The 20,340-nt window shown below is 43.3% G+C and overlaps 1 protein-coding gene across 1 annotated transcript in view; it reads left to right on the forward strand.

Moving 5' to 3' along the window:
• Positions 1-18,927, forward strand: part of UMODL1 (uromodulin like 1) — a 47,877-nt gene extending 28,950 nt beyond the window's left edge. The window contains exons 13-21 of the mRNA XM_032677905.1: positions 2,889-3,102; positions 6,015-6,460; positions 7,757-7,899; positions 9,061-9,296; positions 9,525-9,621; positions 10,153-10,312; positions 13,025-13,112; positions 15,384-15,591; positions 17,276-18,927. Of these exons, the coding sequence (XP_032533796.1) occupies positions 2,889-3,102; positions 6,015-6,460; positions 7,757-7,899; positions 9,061-9,296; positions 9,525-9,621; positions 10,153-10,312; positions 13,025-13,112; positions 15,384-15,571 (1,572 nt within the window). The 3' untranslated portion in view covers positions 15,572-15,591; positions 17,276-18,927. The remainder of the gene's footprint in view (positions 1-2,888; positions 3,103-6,014; positions 6,461-7,756; positions 7,900-9,060; positions 9,297-9,524; positions 9,622-10,152; positions 10,313-13,024; positions 13,113-15,383; positions 15,592-17,275) is intronic.
• Positions 18,928-20,340: the final 1,413 nt, after the last annotated feature.

Consider the following 20,340-nt stretch of genomic DNA (forward strand, 5'->3'; position numbering starts at 1 on the left):
TAGGGAAGTTAGCTGTTTCCATTCTCATGGGGCACTGCAAGGTTTGCTTTGTGGGATTTGCAGGCAGATGGGAGCCCTTTCCAGGTGCATGTAGGGGGTTTGTTCTGTGCAATGTTACTTTGGCACCCAGCACATGCAATACACAACAGCCCCGATGACTCAGGGAAGGGCTGCAAATTAGTGTGCCTGCAAATCCTGGGGCTGTCTCCAGGGCTGGATAATGGATAATGGGCGAGTCAGGGCTGGGTAATGCACAGCAGGCAGGGCACACAGGTGTGCAAAAGCTGTGATCACCTGGGATAATCCAGAAGAAAATGCACCAGCTCCGCGTGTGGGCGCAAGAGAAACAAGGCTGCTTCTCCTGCTGGCTCCCAGCACTGACTCCTGCCTTACCTCTTCCCAAGGCTTTCCCTGGCAGGAGTCGCTGCTGGCAGCCCTGATCATTACACCACTGGCACGACCTCTGCCTTAAACTCATGGCTGAAATCCACCCTTCCTGCTCCAGATATTTCCTGCAGAAGTTACGTGGAGGAAGAAGAGGTGGCTGCAGTGTAGCCCCCACCTGGCCCCTTCATTCCCTGGAAATCTGAGCACTGGAAGGGAAGTGAGTGATGTACCCTAAAGAGAGGGCCTAAAGCAAAGTGAGGTGTGGGGAAGAGGTGACTCTCCTGCACAGCTCTCACCTGGGCCAAATGCTGCTTGTCTGGTCCTTACAGTGAGGTTGCCCTGCTGCTCTGTGCCTTCCTCTCCTGGGAGCCTGACAGCCACTGGAAGGGGAAGGCAAAGAGCAAATATGCTGAGAAATCACAAAAAATGTAGGTGTTTCTTTGGCTGTTTCCGTCTCTCTGTGTCCTGCATTGAGGCTGGTGGCTGCTGTGTGTACCCCAGGCTCGGGAGGGTTTATAGGGTCAGCACGGGATTTATCTTTCCTGTGCTGCTGGGAGCTGCTGTCTTGCTGTTGACAGTGTCCCCTTGCACTCTTGATGGCAGTTTCTAAGTGCAATTTTAATACTGATAGCTCAGAACAGCCTGTACTGTCTGCCTGATGCAGGCTCGAAAGTTATGTCCCACTTATGCTGCACTTTCTACCTGTAAAGTGTAAAAGAATCTAAAAAGACTTCCCAGACACATGTGAAGGAGATTAAGAAACACAGAGGATCTGTGAGCATCTCCTGGAGAGAGGGAGAGAAGAAAATATACAATTCTAATGGAAAAATTCAGGACATTGATGGATAGTATCACACAGTCTGGGCTCACCCAGGCACCTGGTCTTCAGGTATGTGCTCTGCCTGTGGTTAGATGGCATGCAAACCTCTATGTGTGTGTTCCCTGCTTTCCTTTGGGATGTCCAGTGCTGTCTTATCAGGCCCCTTTTCTGGGCAACCAAAGGAAAAGGACTGAGGTGAGAACTTGTGGATGTTTACCAGTTTCTTTTCATAGTGAGTTTCTCAGAAACAGTCTATATTTCTGTGTATGATGTTTTCTCAAAATGTCCTTTAAAGCTGAATTAATATTAGCCTTGTGTCTGGTCTGGTGTTGCTCCCATGAGATGATGCCATCTGACCTATGTCTGCTATGACCTATGGCTGGTGCTGGGGTTGGAGATGAAGGGGAATGATGCTGGAAGTGCAAATGCTGTTGTACATCCTCCTTGGGTTCCTGCATAAGGTCAGGTGCCCTGTCCCATGGAGTGCTCTCCTGTGTGAAGAGGAGGAGATGTTCCCGTGGTTGGGTGCCCTCCAGAGGTATCCAGCCTTGGAGGGTGGGAAGGGAAGAGGTTGAGCATAAGCTGCAGCCTGTTTAGCTCTTTGAGAGGGGTTGGTGGCTCCATCTAAGCCGGGCAGTGGCAAGGCTGAGCAGCCAAGCTGCTGCAAACCCTCACACAGGGCTGTGCTTTCCCATCCCACAGAAAACATTCCATCTTCCTCTCCAGCATGGTGAAGGAGGCAGCTTTTGGAGCTGCCCAGACAAGTCATGACTGAGGCTCACTGCACTTTGAAAAAGGTGGCATTTTCTTTTCTGGGCCACCAGTGAAGTCCAAGGTGACTGTGCACACTGTGAGTGTTTATTTTATCGATTTTTCTAGACTGACCTAAATTCAGCAGTGATTTGGTGCTGCGATATTTTGAGGCTGACTGTTCCTACTTAAAATAGTGCAGAGCCATTTCCTAGCCCAGCTCTTGGGTTCTCCAGGAGGATCAAGAGTCGGGGCTGTGTGCCCTGATGACAGTCAGATGTTGCAGAAAAAAATATGACACTCCTCACAGAAGATTTTAATGAAATATTTCTGAAATCAAATTGAAGAGTGGGAGGTTGAACTGTTCAGCAGAGCAAATGAAAAGAAACACCCTTCTGTTTTCTTTACCCTGGTTCTGGCCACTTAAAAAGAGGTGTTATTGGCTTGGCTCTGGTGAGAAATCAGATGTGAAGAAAGGCTTGAGAGTGGTCTGCTGTAAGCTGTAACATACCTGGGCTGTGGGACCCCTCTGAGAGATATGTGCAGTGTGGAGTGTCAAGAGCATCTCCACTTCCATTGGCAACTCTTCCTCATTTTGGATTTCCCCTTCTCTCTGGAGGCATTTTGAGAGGCAGAACATGAGAACTCCCCTGCAGCCTCCTCCCTCCCTTTCTGTTACCAGGGGCAAGGACCAGTGCCAAATGACAGATGAGATATTTTAATTGCTTGACTTGTTTAATATTCGTGGTTAAATATACACCACATCCTTCAGTTGCTGTAGAATGAAAATGTCATGAAGCAAAAGGTCAATTTTCTGCTGCTTCCTTCTAGAGTATGGAGCACAGTTGAAATGCATAATGCTCTTCTGGGAGCCTAAAAATTTAATTGCCCCTATGTATCCATCTCCACGTGCATTTTGTTTTTGTTCCAGGTACATAAATCTCTACCCCTCGATGTTCTTCAGCAGGTGGATGCTGGTGTGATTAAAGTGCTGATAACGGGTATTACCAATGGCAGCACGGTGGTAGGTTTCAATTTAGTGGTTGCAGAAGATGTGGATATTCACTGTGTCATCACCACTTTTCGGGATGCCTTGGAACACAGCTCCTACTTCACCATCGACAAGAGCAGCCTCTCCATAAAGGGTAAGGAGCAGCTTGTATCCCAAGAGCTCTTCAGAACTAGAAAGATGATAAAGCCTGTTATTAATCTGTATCTTTTGAAGTGAAAGTATGTGTAAAACAGGTGGATGAAAAGCCTTTCTCTCTCCTTATATTGCTCCTGCTTATCCATCCAATAAGTTTTTTCACACAATATCAATAGATGACCCAGGAAATGAGGTACCACTGATCCAAAAGGACAAAACCAACTGGTCTTTTTGTCTATATCGAGAAACAATTTTATAGTGGAGAAGGTAAAGGGATGTTAGATACACTGGTCACAAATTTTAGGGTCCATAAACTACCAGTGGAAATGGGTCCCTGTACACAACCATAACTAGCTCTGTTTAAAAGACTGAAAAACACATTGCCCTCTGCTTTGCACTGATAATTTTGAATGTGATAGAAACCCCAAGAAAGAAATAAATGAACATGTGAATTCTTCTTCACTGGGAGCACAAGTTTTCCTCACACATCTGTGGATTGGGAGTTCAGGTGAAAACCCACATGTTGCCAAGACCAGCACGATGGCTGATTGTATAACTTCTTTTCCTTTACATATAATTTAAGCAAGTAACAAGAAATATTAGTCTCCTAATGGCTGACTTACAGCTGCTGAATTCTTCTCACAAGTTATCTCTGAAAAAATACCAAAACCAATATCCTTGACGTAATGCATTTGTCCTAAGAATATTGTCAAAACTGTCAATTAGAATCTAAAGTAAAATTACTTCAGAAACATGTTTATGCTCTGCCCTATGCATCCTTTTTGCTTGTTACACCCACAGCTGTAAATCTGGAAAGTTACAGATCCTGTTAATTAGTAGGATCACAACTATCTCATGGTGGGGCTTGTAGAGTACCTGTCCCCCTTGAACCTGTGCTAAAACAAATGGTTTGTTGCAGGGACAGGTCCCCATAGAGCAGGTGCTGCCTTCTGAGTCCCACCTAAGGTGGTATGTCCTTACCTGCTCTGATTTTTAGACCTTGGGAAAAGAAAGGGAAGTAAAAGCGTATTTTGCCTTTAAAAAGTGAAAATTCTGGCCAGGTAAAAATTAAGAAAGCAACCAGATGGTGATTTGGACCAATCACACAACTCTTCTGCTTCACTCATGCTGGGAATTTCCCAACAACCTCCTTAGGAGTGTGAAATGGAGGAATAACCGAGGAAGCCTCCAGGTTAGGAGCATCCCCTTGGGCTGCTGATCAGTTTAGGAGGACAGGAGCAGTGTGCCTATATTTAAACATCAACTGAGCATCACTGGCAACCCAGCTCTTGAAGGGGTTTGTCAGTGCCTTGCAATTTTCCCTCTAGGCTGTGCTTCTAGTATCCCACCTCTCCTAGACCCAGCAGCTGCCTGACACACAGAGTGGGGTATCACACCTAAGAGGTGTGATCTCATCGTGACACCCCAGTGATTTGACTATTCTCCAGCTTCAGAACTATCAGATTTTCATTTATACGCTCTCCAGCATTGTCTTCTGCTTAAATGTACCACCCAACAGATTATGATGAATGCACAAGCAAAGAGGGGACAGAAAACATAACAGAGAAGGTAACAGAAGGCACTAGATAGGTGGCTTGACCTCTGTATGGCAAGAGGAAGGAAATGTTGGTGTTACAAACTTCCTTTTGGTACGAATTGATTCATCTGGCCTCTCTCTTTCCCCAAGTCATTTGTTAGCTGGTGTTTGACGGGTCTTTAAGCTCCTTCTCTTAGACTTCTTCAACAAATTATATTTGCTTTTGTAACCACGTTGATAAGGAACTCTTTCACTGAAGTCACATTGATTTGTCAACTGATACCAACCAGTTCAGTTTTCTTTAACTAAGAGAATAATGTCATATTAAGCTTTTGTGAAATCCAGCTCTGAAAGAGCTCAGGCTTTTATTTTTCTTCCTCTGTTGCTCAAAACAGTAACTTTTTCATTTGGGGCATTTCTGGAAGCCAGGGAGTTTCAGAAGGAGATATATATATATGGGGGGGTGTGTGGGTGTGTTTGTGTGTGTGTTTGTTTTTGTGTACAGATTTTACATGTTGCTTGAGAAATAGATGCTATTTGTATGTTCAAGACACTAAAATTATTTGAGAGAAGTTTTGTGCAATGAGACACATCCTCTGTGTTTCAGTGCAAATGGAGTTTATTATCTTCATGGTCTCTAAGTCAGTGGTGGATGAATAATTAGGATGCTTCTACCAGAAAAGAGCCACAGGGTAACCCCAGAGCCTGTGCTGGATGTTTGGTGTTCAACAGGCACACTGATCTCAACCTGTGCTTCTTTTCCCCTTTCTTTTCTCCACTTGCTTTCTTCCTGAAACCATTAGAGATTGCTACCAACACATTTGTTCAGCTCCCCACTCTCTCTCAGGACACAAATGGGCAATGTGGGTCTGCTACATGAGGTTTGTCCCACACTTCCCCCAAAGTGGGTTGTCCAAGTGCTCAAGGTCATATTTTTTTGGGTAGCAACTGGTCACAAATGGGGCCAGGTTTTTTTTTAACAAACTCTCCTCCTGTTTATAACCTCACCCAGAACTGTGGAGTCTCCTGCAGTACTAAGCAAAAACATACGAACACTTGTTGAGCCACTTGCAGGTGGGGATCTCTCGCAGGCACCGATCTTCCAAAAGCTGTATACACATGTTTTACACACTAATTATTGCAGCTGTCAGGAAATAAAGCACTTGAGCTTTACTGACAGGCACTGTGTGTCTCTCTGGGGCTCTTAAAAAAAGCCACAGCTTTGGCAGCAAGTGGAACAAGTTAAAAAAACAAAAGAGGCTAGTTTCCTGCCAGTAACTGTGAGTTTCCTCCTTGGACTTTACTTTTGACTTATGAAATCAATCTGAACCTGTAAATTACAACAGTACCTTTATTTTTTTGGCACTCTTCAGCACTTCCTATCAGCCAGAAGGCAACAGTGACAGATAAGAAACCTGTGCACAACACAGTTTTATCTGTGACATCTTTGCAAACTTCTTTCCCTGCTTCACTGGACTTCTCTGCTGCTGAGCACAAAGCTCTGGAGGACACCACATTCTCCAGCACGGTGGTGTCTCCTCTCACCAAGGATCCCGTGTCAACTCCTGATGTTTCTCCTCAAGCATCTCCAGCCCCCCTTGCCAAACCTGCCCAGGAGGCTTCCATTAAAGACGCAGTGAGCGTGTTCTGTGAAATTGAGAAGATCGTCCTGGCCATCCAGAAGAGGTTTTTACAGCAGGAGTCCATCCCAGAAGCCTCCCTCTACCTGGGGGAGCCTCACTGCAATGTGAGCAGGAGCAATGGCACCCACGTTGTGCTGCAGGCAGGATGGAGAGACTGCGGCACCGAGGTGGAGACCGTAAGTCCTCTGAGCCAGGGAGTGCAAAGAAACTCTGGAGCACTTTTGTCTCTGGGGGTGGTGAGGGGAGAGGCAACGGCAGACCCTTAGTTAGGTGTACAGTCTATCAGTTGTTGAAACTCCTTTGGAGATAGAAACCTCCTTCCTGTGATGGAAAGTTACCTCTCTGTTTGGAATGAGGGCCAAGCACAAAACAGAAGGGGAGTCTCTGAGGTCAGGCAGCAAAACTCACAGAATCACAGAGTGTGTTGAGTTGGAAGGGACCACAAGGATCATCGAGTTCAACCCCTGGCCCTGCACAGGACCATCCCCAAGGGTCACACCATGTGCCTGAGAATATCATCCAAATGCTTCTTGAGCTCTGCCAGGCTTGGTGCTGTGACCACTGCCCCGGGGAGCCCGTTCAGTGCCCAACCACCCCCTGGGTGAAGAACCTTTTCCTGATATCCAACTTAAACCTCCCCTGACACACCTCCAGGCCATTCCCTGGGGTCCTGTCCCTGGTCTCCACAGAGAAGAGCTTAGTGCCTGCCCCTCCTCTGCCCCTCCTGAGGAAGTTGTAACTGCAGTGAGGTCTCCCCTCAGTCTCCTCTTCTCCAGCTGAACACACCAAGTGCCCTCAGCCACTCCTCACACGGCTCCTCCTCAAGGCCCTTCACCATGTTCCTTGTCCTCCTTTGAATGCTCTCCAAGAGTCTCTCTAAACTGAGAGTCACTTCCCACGCCTCTCTAGGTTCCCTTTGCAGCTGTCAGAAGCTCCTCTTTTCTTAGAAGCAATTTCGTCGTCTCATTTTGACAAAGACTTCAGTTGGTACCAGTAGTGGGGACAGAGAGTGATGGCTATCTCCTTGGATCCCAAACCAAAGGTTGTGCTCAGACCAGACCAAAGTACAGAAATTCCCTTCTGGACCAATGATCACTGCTAAGGAAGGATCATTGTCCCATCCCTGGAAGTGCTTAAGGCCAAGCTGGATCGGGTTCTGAGCAACCTGGTCTAGTGGAGGTGTCCCTGCCCATGGCAGGGGGTTGGAATGGGATGATCTTTAAGGTCCCTTCCAACCCAAGTCATTCTGTGATTTTATGATTCTGTGACATGATATGAAGGAAAGTGAGGAAGAATCGAGGATTTTCATTGTCTCACTGTACAGCAACAAAGATATTAGAGGTTTAATGTGATTTTTGTAGCCAAGAGAATGGAGAATACCTGAGCATTTGACACTGGTAAGCCTGTAGCTCTGCTTTATCCCTATAAACACTGATGTTCACAAGCTGTGCTTTTTTCCTTCTGTGTTGCAGAACGTGACTAATACTGTAGTGAAAACCATCCTTCGGAACGACGTTCCTGCTCAGGGAATAATCCACCACTTAAAAGTTGCCAGTCCCATTCACTGTGTGTTTCAAAATGATGTCTTGGCTTCCTCTGGGTACACTGCAGAAGGGTAAGTAACAACCCTCTCTGCTTTGAAATGCTGCTGTGTGGCTGAGTGCTGCTGCATTGGAAAGATCCCCAGGGGCTGTGGCTGTATCCAGTGAAGGTGCTTGTAATGCTGAATAGTCTGCCATCCTGGGAGTCCTGGGCTCAGGAGATTCCTGCTATGTGCTTCTCACCCACTCCACCTATTGTGCCATTAGATCCAGCAGCCAACAAGCTTGAGAGGGAAATAAACCTTTGGGAGCCACTGGTGCAGGTTCAGGAATTCAGAGTTCCTCACTTCTCTTTGCCTTCCTGAGCAATCCCATGTAGCAACAACAGCATTTTCCTGCTTTTGGAACATATCAATACTGTATCTTTTTACCTGATGTGGGCCTGCAGACTCCTCTGTGGGTTCTGAGAATGGCAATTATTAACCCCCACAAATCCTGATTCGGTCAACTTGGAAAAAGAGGAGACACATAATGCAAATCATGGGGGTTTTTATGGAAGGCCCTGTCTTCAAGTTAGATGTAATCAAATCCACACTTCACAGAAAATCAAGCTCATGCTCACAGAAACTGTGGCAGCACAAGCTTTACTCTGATGAGGAATGTCCTCCCTTCATACAAATTCACTTCCTCTAGGACCATGCTTAACCTACTGGCAGCAAATCCACCTTCTGCTTCTTAACCCTGTCCAGACATCACATTTTTCTTTCTGATCCCCTGCAAAGTCTTTGTCAGGCCCTTTCTCTCTGAACTCTATAATTTTCTCATGCCCATCACTTTCTGGGATTCAGATTTTGATTACTGAGTTCAGATTTGTCCTTTATAATTTCTTTTGGCTCTTCTCTTCTGCACTAAGCTTTTACTGTCCTTATTTTAAACTTTCAGAGACCTCATGGTCTTGTTCCCCTTCTGCTGCACTCAAATTTCTTTCTCTGCCATGATGTATTGCAGAGGCATTCCACCCCTTGGATTTTCCCACTTGTGTTTCCATGCTCTCTGCCTTCCCAACTGGATGCATTTTCCTCCTTTCCTTTTGAACAGTGTCCTGACACCCTGAACTGCAGATAACTCTTCACTATTTATGTGCTTAAGAGGTGGAGAAACAGCCACTGATTTATAAGTTACAGAAGCATACAGTAAAATTTGTGGTCTTTAAAGGACGCTAATTGATTTTTCAGACTTTACACCATCTTTGAGGACTTGCATGGATCTGGACACTTCAGAACACAAATGCAGCTGTTTATTGGGAACTCCCCAATACCAAAGAACTTCAGTGTCTCTGCCAGTGACAATGTGCTGATCGAAGTGGGGATCCAGAGAGGGGACAGCAAGCTCAAGGTGGTTCTCACTGACTGCTGGGCAACTCCAACTAATAATTCAGTGGATCCCCTCTCATTTGTTTTATCAGCAACAGGTACAGCAATACCACTTAAAAATAGCATCTGCCATGCCTTAGATCTTCCAGTGGCACTGACTGCTAATGTGTTACATTTTAAATGCCTTTTATGTGTGTTCTTGTCATTCATGTACATGTTCCCTTTCCATTTGGACTGGTCACACCTTTGAACAATAACAGTAGGTGTGAAAAGGGTTTTCAAAGGGCCATGTCATAGTTGTTTGAGCTTCCTTGTCTTCCCTACAGTTTTGTCAAGGCGTTGTACTTTTGACCTAAAGGTGATTTTGGCAGTCAGCAGTGAAAGAGCATTGGAAAAAATGGGTGCTTTATCTATTTCTCTGTGGTTCAGAGGTTTCTCTTGTGGTTTCAGCTTTACCAAGAGCTTATATGCCTCTCCTCAATGAATAAATAGGTTAGCTAATCCCTCACACATGATATTAATGCAGCCTCTGGTAAAAGAGGAGCTTTGTTCCTGTCTGGATCACTAATGTCACCCCAATGTCATACCCCTTTGGGCTCACCTGCCACCTTAAAATACAGAATAATCCTTTTGCTCAGTAACAAAACCTATTCCTTTTAATGTGATGTTTTTTCAATCTGTGTTTGGTGAAGCCAAATTTAAATCCTTCTTTCTGCTACTCTTTCCCTTGTTTTCCAACCCTCCGACCACTTCTCAAATCTCTTCTTCTATTTGGTTACTGTGGCAATAAGCAGCAAACATCCCCTTATCATCACTGCACTGCCAGAGTTGCTTCATGAAGGGTCTGGCTGTGACTTCCTGAAGGAAGGAAAGGCCTTAGAACCCAATTTATGTGCTACAGCCACAACTTGCCTTCTCTAGCCCTGTCTGTCTGGTTTTTCTCTTCCTTTTCAGCTGTCCCATCCCAAATGCATACACCACACTGCTAGAGAATGGGAACTCAAGCAAAGCCCAGTTTAAGATGAAAATTTTTTCCTTTGTCAACAATTCTGTGGTTTACTTACACTGCAGAATTCGTATCTGTATGGAGACACCAGGAAGAACCTGCAGGACAGTAAGTGTTTTGCTATTTTTCTTCCCAAAAATATGTATTTTTCTCAGTGCCTTATGCTGTCCTGCAGTGGAATGGAAGGACAAACTGGGCTTAAATAGCTCTTGAAGTTTCCTTCATTCTCTGCTGGGAGCAGAGAGAAGTGGGGAAGGACTACAACCATGTGGAAGTGTCTGCCTTTCTTCCTGTTCCTCATGCTCATAGTTAAAATCATGGAGCTTGCACAGAACTGGGGAACCTGAGAATTGGACCTTCCTCCTCTGCATAGGAGTGGCTGGAAATTAGACTGTTCAGAAAAGTATCAGTTCAGATGGACATGACACAAAAAAGTGAGCACCCATACTTGCAGTGTCAGCAGGAAAAATCAGAGTAAATTGGTTCAGGATGTTTTCTTTTTTTTTTTCTTTTCCTCTCGAGATCTGATGCTTCAGCTGAGACTTTAGGTGCCAGGACAGGAAGCTCAGTGGCATTAAGTTTCTAGGTCTGTGACTCTAATAGAGTTTATTAGGGCTTTTTAAAGCCTGATTGCTTTTTAAAGCAATAAACAAAGCAGTGTTCTGATAAGAACTGCAGTTTCTAATTGTCTGTGCTACAAAGCATTGCTTTGTTTCTATTTACTTCCAAGTAAGTGGTACACAACTTTATCTAAAAATGTGTTGCTACTATAGAAATAAGAAAAAATACGTTTTGCTGATGACTTTTTTTTTATTTTAATAGCAGACAGTTGGGAATTCTCTTCTGACAGCCTTCCTGGCTCTTTTTCTATCAAGGATGTTTTCATTAGCAGTTTGGTGTTCCTCCATTGTTTACCACTTTCCTCTAGCTCTAAATAACACAATTTCAGCCCATTATAAAGCAAAAAATCTCTTCCTGAAAGATTAAAAATGGCTACCAGAAGATACCTGTTTCCTTTCTCTGAGTATAAAGCTTCCTCCAGATTTAATAAATAAATAAATAAATAATAAAGAAATAAAGTAGGGACAGGAAACAAGACTGACAGTGGTAAGATGGCTCCCATTTTTGCAGTTCAATATGAATATACATGTTAAAAACCAGTGGTTCAGCAACTGCCAGTCTATGCCTTCCTTTGCAGGAGGTGCTGCCCTCCCTGAATTCAATGTGCCCTGCACAGCTGAGGAGGAATATATCTATATATCTCTCTATACATATATATCTATATGTATATGTACATTTTTCTTTCTCCTATGCAAAATTTACCCCCACGAAAAGTCAGTGAATTCAATATCTTTGATTGAGTCAAACTGTGATGTGGAGAAGACAAGCATTAGGCACCTCTACATAAGGATGACCTTTTTCTTTCACACAGAAGGGAGTGGGAGCTGCAGAAGGTGCAAAGATCAAGGAAAACTGGAGCAAGAGGGTATATTTGGAAAGAGTGTAAGATGGCTGGGAAAGGGCCCAGGGTCTGGGATATGATCCTCTGATCTGTTACTTCAGACAGTACTGTCTTGTTCAGGTCAGGTTTGCTTCAGCTCTTTACCCCCAAAACTGAGAGTTGCATGTTGCATTATCTCTTCTTACTCAGTCTTTTTTTCCCCCTTGTTTTCTCAGTGGAAGAGAGTAAGGTGCTCTAGAGTTTGGAGTAAAAAGAAATAGGCTGGGGAGCAATGTAGCAAGAAATGAGTAAGAAACATGACTTTGAATGAGCAGTGGTGTCTGGTGGAACGTGGCTGCTCCGTGGCCACGAGGAACCAGAAAATCATTGCCATCAGGGAGCAGCTACATGAGCATATTCTCTAATGGATCCACCCAGCTGGGAAAGCTATTTGAGAGTAGGCCAAAATCATAGACACATGGGTATTTTTCTGGGGGTTGACCCAGCTAAAGACACCGTTTCTGGCACTGGATTGTAGAGGATTTTCGGTGTAACCAGTGGTAACATATTCTTGTGTATATAAACTGGTAGGACACCCTTGCAATTCCCTGCTTTCTTTTGCTGATTATAGTATGATGCTGCAGTATCTCTATTTTATGTGCACTTCCAGGAGAACCACAGTATTTTTTTAATAATTCCACTAGGCTGCAGTTCCCATCAGAGACCTTTAGGCTGCAACTTATACCAAAAAGGTGGCAAACAAAGTGAATAGTGCTGTCGAGGCAATGTGCAGAGGATGAGTGTGCTGCGTGTTCTGAAAGTGCTGCTCACACAGAGCTGAAGCAGCTGATCCCCAGCATTTCACAGGGCAGGGCTTTCAAACTAGTAGTTCCCAGATTATTAATTCACATGTCACTGAAGTTTGTGTGTAGCTCCAAAATGACACATGGCTTGGCAGGGACTGAAAGTTGCTGCTGCTTCTGGTGGTGCTGGTTTTGGCATCTGCTGTGCCCACCATGGGCAGTAGAAACACCCCAACAAAAATGTTTGCAAAACCCTGGCATACAGAAATAGTGATAAGTTTATTCTCCCATAAGGCTTCTTTAAAACAGAAAGTTAACAAAAAGAAAGGGATTGTCTGTGTGAAATGTCTGTTCACAGCAGTGTTTTCCAGTGTGACTAATTACAGATTTCATACTGATGCCATTTCCTTTGAACTTCCTTTTGGTGCTAATTTCAGTTGAACAAAGCACAACATTAAGAAACAAAAACCCCAATGAGTGAGAGTAGCACTGGGCTTTCACATGCTCATCAGAAGGCTTTGTGTTTTTGACTAAGTAAGCCACATTACTTGTTGGAGTTTGAATTGATTGTTGCAGAGATGCCACCCAATGGTTCGGTTCCTGAAGGCTGGAGAAATCATTGCTACACAGAGAACATCCTGGGGACCCCTGTGTAAAGCAGCTGGTGAGTTCTGAATAGATGCTTGCAAAAAAAGGGACACCACAAAACAGATCATCTTTTACTGGCAAAGGAAGCTGAAGACCTGTGATGCAAGGTTTTCGTGCCCCTCTGCATATATTCCTGAGGATCGTGGGTTCTTGCTGAAGCCACGTGGCAATGTGGAGAACCCTGTGCCCTCCTGGGTGAAGTGACTGTCAGGTTGTCAAGGGAATGTAGAAAGGAAGATAAAGTGCTTTGTGCAGCTGTTTGCACAGGGCAGCAAGTGCAGCAACCACAAAATCAAACAGCAATTTCAATTGTGAAGCGTGAAAGCAGCTTCAATCTTTCAGATTGCAATCGGTTTTCCAAGTGTTTACCCTGCTGTTGGTCTGCAATTGTATTGAGCTCTGAAGGCCAATATCTGAGGATGTAAGAGATTTTGTTGTTGTGTTTCCTTTGACTCCCTGGCATTGGCTTCTTTACCACCATGAGGGGAAGTGGCAGAGAGCACAGCTGGTGCACAGCACATTGGAGGAGAGGTGCAGTACAGGTTAATAGAGAGCAAACACCAGTATTATGTACAAGCAAGGTCTGACTTGTTATGCACTTGCCTCTTCTGCATTCTGAGTGGTGTTTTCAAGGGCACCTGTGATCTGTAATGTTTTTTGTCATCAGGCCTCCTCCAGCCACTTGCATTCATAACTTATTAATCTAAAACACTTTCTGAGAGTATTTGGGCTCACCAACACCAGAGTTTTAACATGTGGCTGCTATGAATAGACAGTTCATAATGTTCTTTTGGACCTAGAAACGGACTCTGACTTAGCATATTGTATTTTTCTTCCATTACATGTAAATGTTTGTCTTTTCGAATAGGCCTTCAGTGTTCATTTCTGAACTAGTTCTTTTTTAAAAAAACTTAGCTATTAATGCAGCTTGTTTTGTTCTTCAGCTCTTACGACAAGCAGTTCTCACACTCCTTTTCACAGGAAACTCCAATGCTTTTCTAATACTGAAAAATGGCCATTTCCCCAAATGACCTCTGGTGAGGGGAGTTTTATTTGGGTTGTACTGCACTGATTCCTAGGCAAAGGTGGCTCTACTAAAGGTTGTCTCCTATTTCCAGTTTGGACACTCACAACTCATTTTAAGTGTGAGGATAGACCTAGACAGTGATCTACATCTCTGTGTTGAAGGAGACAACATGAATTATGATGTCAGGTAATAACAGGTGTAACCTGTGCAGTGAGACAAAAAAAAAGCTCTCACTGCTCTACCTACACTTGGCCACATTCCATAGCAAAGGCCACTGCTACATGTCCTTAGGAAGGCCTGTTCTGTCTGTATCTGGATACAGGCTGCCACTTTCACTGTGCATGTTCTTCTTTATTCCTGTGTTTCATACTGAAATTCAGAAATAAGACTGAATATGTTATACAGCACTGCTTTGACCTGTCTTGGAATGATGCCCTGGATGTTATGTAGCATGGACACAGGTATTACACACCTCTGTGGCTGCCAGCAGTGCCCTTTGGCCAAAAATCTTGTCTGTAATTGCAGGAATGAATGCAGTAGTATTTGCCTTCTGTGTACCACATAAGTGCTTGGCTAAATAAGCACTGTCCTGAAAATGTAAGCACACAAATAGAAGGGTTTTGTAGGTGTATCAAGCCTTCACAAGAATGAATTGTAAGTACATGTACAAACACGAAGTGAAGCACAATGTTAAAGGGAGAGGCGGATCTTTTGGCAGATTTGGACCAATATATGGAAGTGTCTAAATGTAAACCAGGAGAACACATTCTTTGATGGTTGGTGGTGCCTTGGGAGACAGTTGGCAACACAAGCCTTGACACAGCACACATGGAGAATCCTTTTCTAAATACTTTGTGATTAAAGAAGAGTTACGTATGTGATAAAAGCAAGTCAAGTGGGTTTTAATAATCACAGATGAAGAGAGGCAGGATTGAGATGGGAGAATGCTTCGCCTTTAAGGTTCTTCTTTCAAAAAGTCTCCAGTGTTGATTCTTTAATTCTTGTTTTACTGAAAATCACACTTATATCTGCAGGGACTCTACACTTGTATGCAAAAGGGAGAACATGGACCATCCTCATGACCTTTCCATGAGAATCACCCTCCTCAAAAAGCTGATACACTACTGCATCACAGTTCTGTGCTGGCAGATTCTGTTGGATAATTTGTAGGAAAGGCTTGTTTTTTACCCCAGTAAAATATTCAAGGATTTCAAAGCTTTTTTTTCTTGCACCTCTTGGTTTTTCATTTTTTTTTTTTAGCACCTGATTTGAAGAGGGAAAAGGAGGCTGGAATGGGAGTTGGATACATCATCCTCATTGCCCTCGCTGTGGTTGGGTTTGTGCTGGGAGTTGTGAGCCTTCTCATTTTCCAGTACCAGCGAAAGATGGGAAGATACAACTTCAGATTCAAGTCTGACAGCGTCAGCTACCAAGTGTTCTACGATTAGAGATCCTCGGGTTACCTTGTGTAAGTACTGAATTATGACCAGTTACTTTTTTTTAGCTGTTTATCTCCTTCCTGAAATGGTGAAATACTTGTAGATGACCATCCTCTATTTGAGAGTATTTGAACCTGCTCTCCTTTTGGCTGTGGGTGAAGGCCAGAGAAGGAAGAAAAAAACTGTTCCTGCCTGTTTTCAAATGCTGCAGGACTACAGAGGAGGAAGACAGCATTATGTTCTTCATCTTCCTTCATGGCTTCCATCTCAGGCAGAGTAAATGACACACCACTTGAAAAGAACACCAATAACCATTTCCCTAAAAGAAACACATCACTTTTGGGTTTGGACCATGGATTGGCATAATAAAGGAGACAAACTTTAGCACTCTCTTTATAAACTTGCTTCAGAAGTTTTCCCTTTCTGCAATAGCTTGGGGATTTTTGGTGGGGTTTTTTTGTTTGTTTGTTTTTAAGAAATATTTTTCAAGAAAATAATGGGATGTTAAACATAAAGAGCTGGAAATGTTGATGATGTATGAATAGTGCACACAAGTGCCTGCACAGAGTCTGAAAAGATAGCTCTGAGGAGACTTAACCACTGTCACACATTCTGTCTCTGCAACTTGGGAATTTAACACTTTCCCAGAATACCATAGGGTTCAGCACTTTTTCTGTAAAAATTAGTGTGTTCTAGCAGCTCACCACCATTTGGCTTGCTCGCCTCTTTAAGAGGAGGAGAGAGAGGTGAGAAAGCTGGCAGGCTGAAAAAGAACACCTCACTCAGTGGACAAAGAGAAGAGGAAAAAGAAACAATTTTTGCTGCTGGCAGCCCATGATTACTACTACTTCACAACTCAGGGATGTTTACCGTGGATCAGATTCTGTTCCTGGAAACAGGCTTGTTTGACATTGTTACCAGAGTTAGTCAGCAACCCTTTCCTGGGGGGAGGGCTCCTGCATGACAGTGCAGCTGCCGTGACTACACTGATTTTACTGGACTCATCATGATGGTATTTGCAGATAATTTAGTTCGACTCACCTGAGTGCAATAATGTTTGATATAAATCACAGAGAAAGGGCAGGGAACACTGTACCCCAACTGTCAGCTTGTGAATCTTGAGTAGTAGTCACCAGTAGCTCATTGTCTCCCAGTTTTACAGTCAGGTTGATCACACTCTGTAGTCACCCATCTGTGGGCAGCTCCCAGGAGACGGCTGCAGGTGAGGGTGATGCTCTGATGGCTTCCCAAAGGCTGGGCAGGGCTACCTGTTGGGATTCTAAAGGGATGATACCCAGGACTCCTTGGACTAACTCCATCAGCTGTACAGTTCCATCAGTGACACAAGTCCCACCATGGAGCCATAAAGGGCGTTTTGAGGTTCATTAAAATAAAACCAGCATATGAAGCCTTTGAGTCTCTCCACAGAGAGAAGAATGGCTTGTCTTATATTCATCACCCTGCTCTCCTGAGTGGTCATGGGTGTTTACAACACCTGATAGTAACAGGAATTCTGGAGTTGTGCAAACAGAATGCAGCATAAAGCATATTTTCAGGCTCATAATGCTTACACACCACGTTGGAGTCTCAGCTAATGGCTCCTTTTACAAGCTGGAGCTACTCAGCTCTTCTTTCCTATATATTAACTTTCTTTGACAGTTACTTTCTTCGATTTCTCAATCATGATTAATTTGTTTTAATTCTTTTTCCTAGTGGGATCATGTCTCATCATGTGGAGAACTGAAGCTTGTCTTCACTCAACATCTGGCTTTCATTGCTCTTCTCAGTAGTGGACTGGATGGGTTGCAACACTGACCCTTCCAAATTAATATCCTACATAAAGGGCTTCTATATCCTCCGGGGTTTTTTCCCTCTTTTTTTCTTAGCAATCTGGCTCTTCCCTGGTGTCCTAAGAGCTATTAATGACTACAGCTCCAGCTTCAAGTGAATTTTGGCAGTTTTTTCCATGGATAAAATAGAAGGGAAAAACAAAGACCTCATTATTAAAATTCCAAGATTTAGCTCTCCTGCTGTGCCACATCACTATGTGCCCATCTCAGCATCACTTGTGCCCTTACTATTGACAAGCTACCTGTTTTTATAAATATTCCAGGAAGTGAATCATCAAACCTGTAGAGAAATCTCTTTTTCACTTTGTAATTGACTGTTTACTTAAGGTGAGGTGGAAACTTGGAGCTGCAACAACGTTGAAGACCTAATTGTGCAACCTCTTAAGTATACTGAGAACCTGGAGAACAAGCATTGGATTTGCCACCAAGTAAGGAAAAGGCACCATGAATCCGGGGCTTAACCTGCTCAGAGTGTTCTTCAGCACTCTGATTTTGGGATTTGATGGTAAATTCTGTAATCAACAAGGACTCAGTGGAAAAAGAGAAGAGAAAAAAGAAACGATTTTTCCTCCTGGCAGCCCAGATAAATCAATTGGTACCTGTATATTCTGTTAATTAGACCATAATGATTGTGCAGTCAAGCCACAAGTGAGAGCATTCCAATTGCAACTGAATAGTTTATATATTTGAGCTGAGTTTTGCCCGGCTGCAAGACCATTATTACTGCAGCAAAGGCTCAGTTTACACACTCTGTTGGGTACAACAACAGTTTGTTCACCTGGATAAACTGGACCAAAAGCCACTTCCACACAGTAAGCATCTCCTGCAGGATTCTTTCCTGGAGTGCTCTTCTGTGCTGCCCCAAAACTCCACTTCAGGGAGTGTGTTGGAAGATGGAGAGTGAAATGGTGTTGTAACTTGTCCCACCTCCCCTTTATTCTGTTTGCTGCATGTGCTCCTCCCACACAGTGACAGCCTGCTGTGACTGGGTCACATCAATTTATAGTGAACAAACTAATTCCTCCTCAATACCAATGGACAACATTATGAATAATTCTTAGTGGAAATGGGTCCTTAATTCGAAGGCATGAACACTTTTAGTAGCCACAGCACTTAGGTGCTGATTTTTTGGTACAGAACAGAATAGGAAAGTTGCTTTTCTATCCCCCTAGTCCAATTTCTGTTAGGTAATAAGATTAACGGGGTAAAAGACTTCCACATTTTGCAAAAGGTGATACTAATGGATCTTAGAGGTTTTATATACACCTTTAAAATACATAAATACATTTCAGAGTTAGTCATTTGCATTGGGCTTTAGATTCAGGTGATTGTGTAAGGAGTAAAACACTTTGACTTAACTTGTCCTTGCTACCATACCAGATCTTGATATATATATATATATATATATATAAATAATTTAGTTGTCATTAGTGAAACTAAATTATCTTTGCACTCTTAGAGTCTGATGAACATAGAAGCATAGAATGGTTTGGGTTGGAAGGGACCTTAAAGACCATTTAGCTCCAAGTCCCTGCCATGGTCAGGGACAGCTTCCACTAGACCAGGTTGCTCAGAGCCCTGTCCAGCCTGGCCTTGAAAATCTCCAGGGATGGGGAGTCCACAACTTCTCAAAATAACCATTAGCTTTTCTTATGTAGGAGTCTCTCAACTTTTGCTCAGTTTTCTCTCAAATATGTAATGTGGTTGCCTTCTGCACACAGTGAAAGAATAAGCTATTTTGTTACAAATATTTTTCTAGTTTTTAGTACTTATAATCCTGAACTCCTTGGAGGTGACAGGACTAGAGATCTGCCTATTGATTTTGGTGGAACTATGCCATTTACAAGGGCTGAGCAGTAATCTTTAGAGAAAATGCAAACCAATAGCTTGTCCCCCATGCTTTGGATGCTCAGCAGAAACTGCTGTTGTGACTGAGCCTGTTCAGAAGAATTTTCATACCTTAATAAAAGCAGTCTTGTAACTTATTGTTGACTTCTGTACTGTTATATTTTCCTTTATGATTTAGTCACAGGTATTAAGATGTACACTGATGCATGTGGCAGCTTCAAGTATCAGTATAATGTTCAAACATCACTTAAAACACAATACATAGCCTTATCCAAACACCAATGGACTGCAATCACCAACAACTTTATATATTTACATATACTTAGTAAGGGTCTTTTTCTCCAACTTTGCAAAAGATAAACATATTTTTAGTTTCATGTTTTGCAGAAAATACAGCCAAAGGAGTATTCAACCTTCCCAGTTCAATAATAGTATTGCAACAATGTAGTGATTTAATCTGAAACTACCCTCACACCAGACTCCCTGGGCTTTTAATTTGTACAGTTCTAACAGCTGCTCCAAAAGAAGAATTGAGAGCTCTTGTGCTTTAAAAAATATATCATTAAAGAGCAGTCAGCTCTATATAACTCCTTTATCCCTGAGGACAGTTGTCCAGGGGGTCCCATCCACTAATTCCTTAAATGACAGAAAGTTTGCTCTTCAAAAATTTAGTGTCCTGATCCTACTCTTCACCTGGCCTGTATACCTCAGGCTTGTGAAACCCACCAGGACATGATCACTGCAACCCGGGGTACTGCCAGTATTGACATCTCTAACATTTAAAAACATAAATAAAAATAAATAAATTAAAAAAAATAATTAAAAAAAAAATTTAGTTCATCTATGCTGGTAAACAACAGGACCAGTAACACTTCCTCTCTGGTTGGACAGTCTATCACATGGATTAAGAAATTATCCTCATGGCACTCCAAGACACTCATGGATTTCTTACAGATTGCTGTGCTCCTTTTCCAGCAGAAGTCAGGGTGATTGAAGTCTCCCAGCAAGATCAGAGCCTGCAAGTATGAACGTTTTGTCCACAGACTCCCCCTGATGAACAGCCTGTAGTAAACACCCACT

The sequence above is a fragment of the Chiroxiphia lanceolata genome, chromosome 2 (genome assembly GCF_009829145.1).
Source record: "Chiroxiphia lanceolata isolate bChiLan1 chromosome 2, bChiLan1.pri, whole genome shotgun sequence".
NCBI lineage: Eukaryota > Metazoa > Chordata > Aves > Passeriformes > Pipridae > Chiroxiphia > Chiroxiphia lanceolata.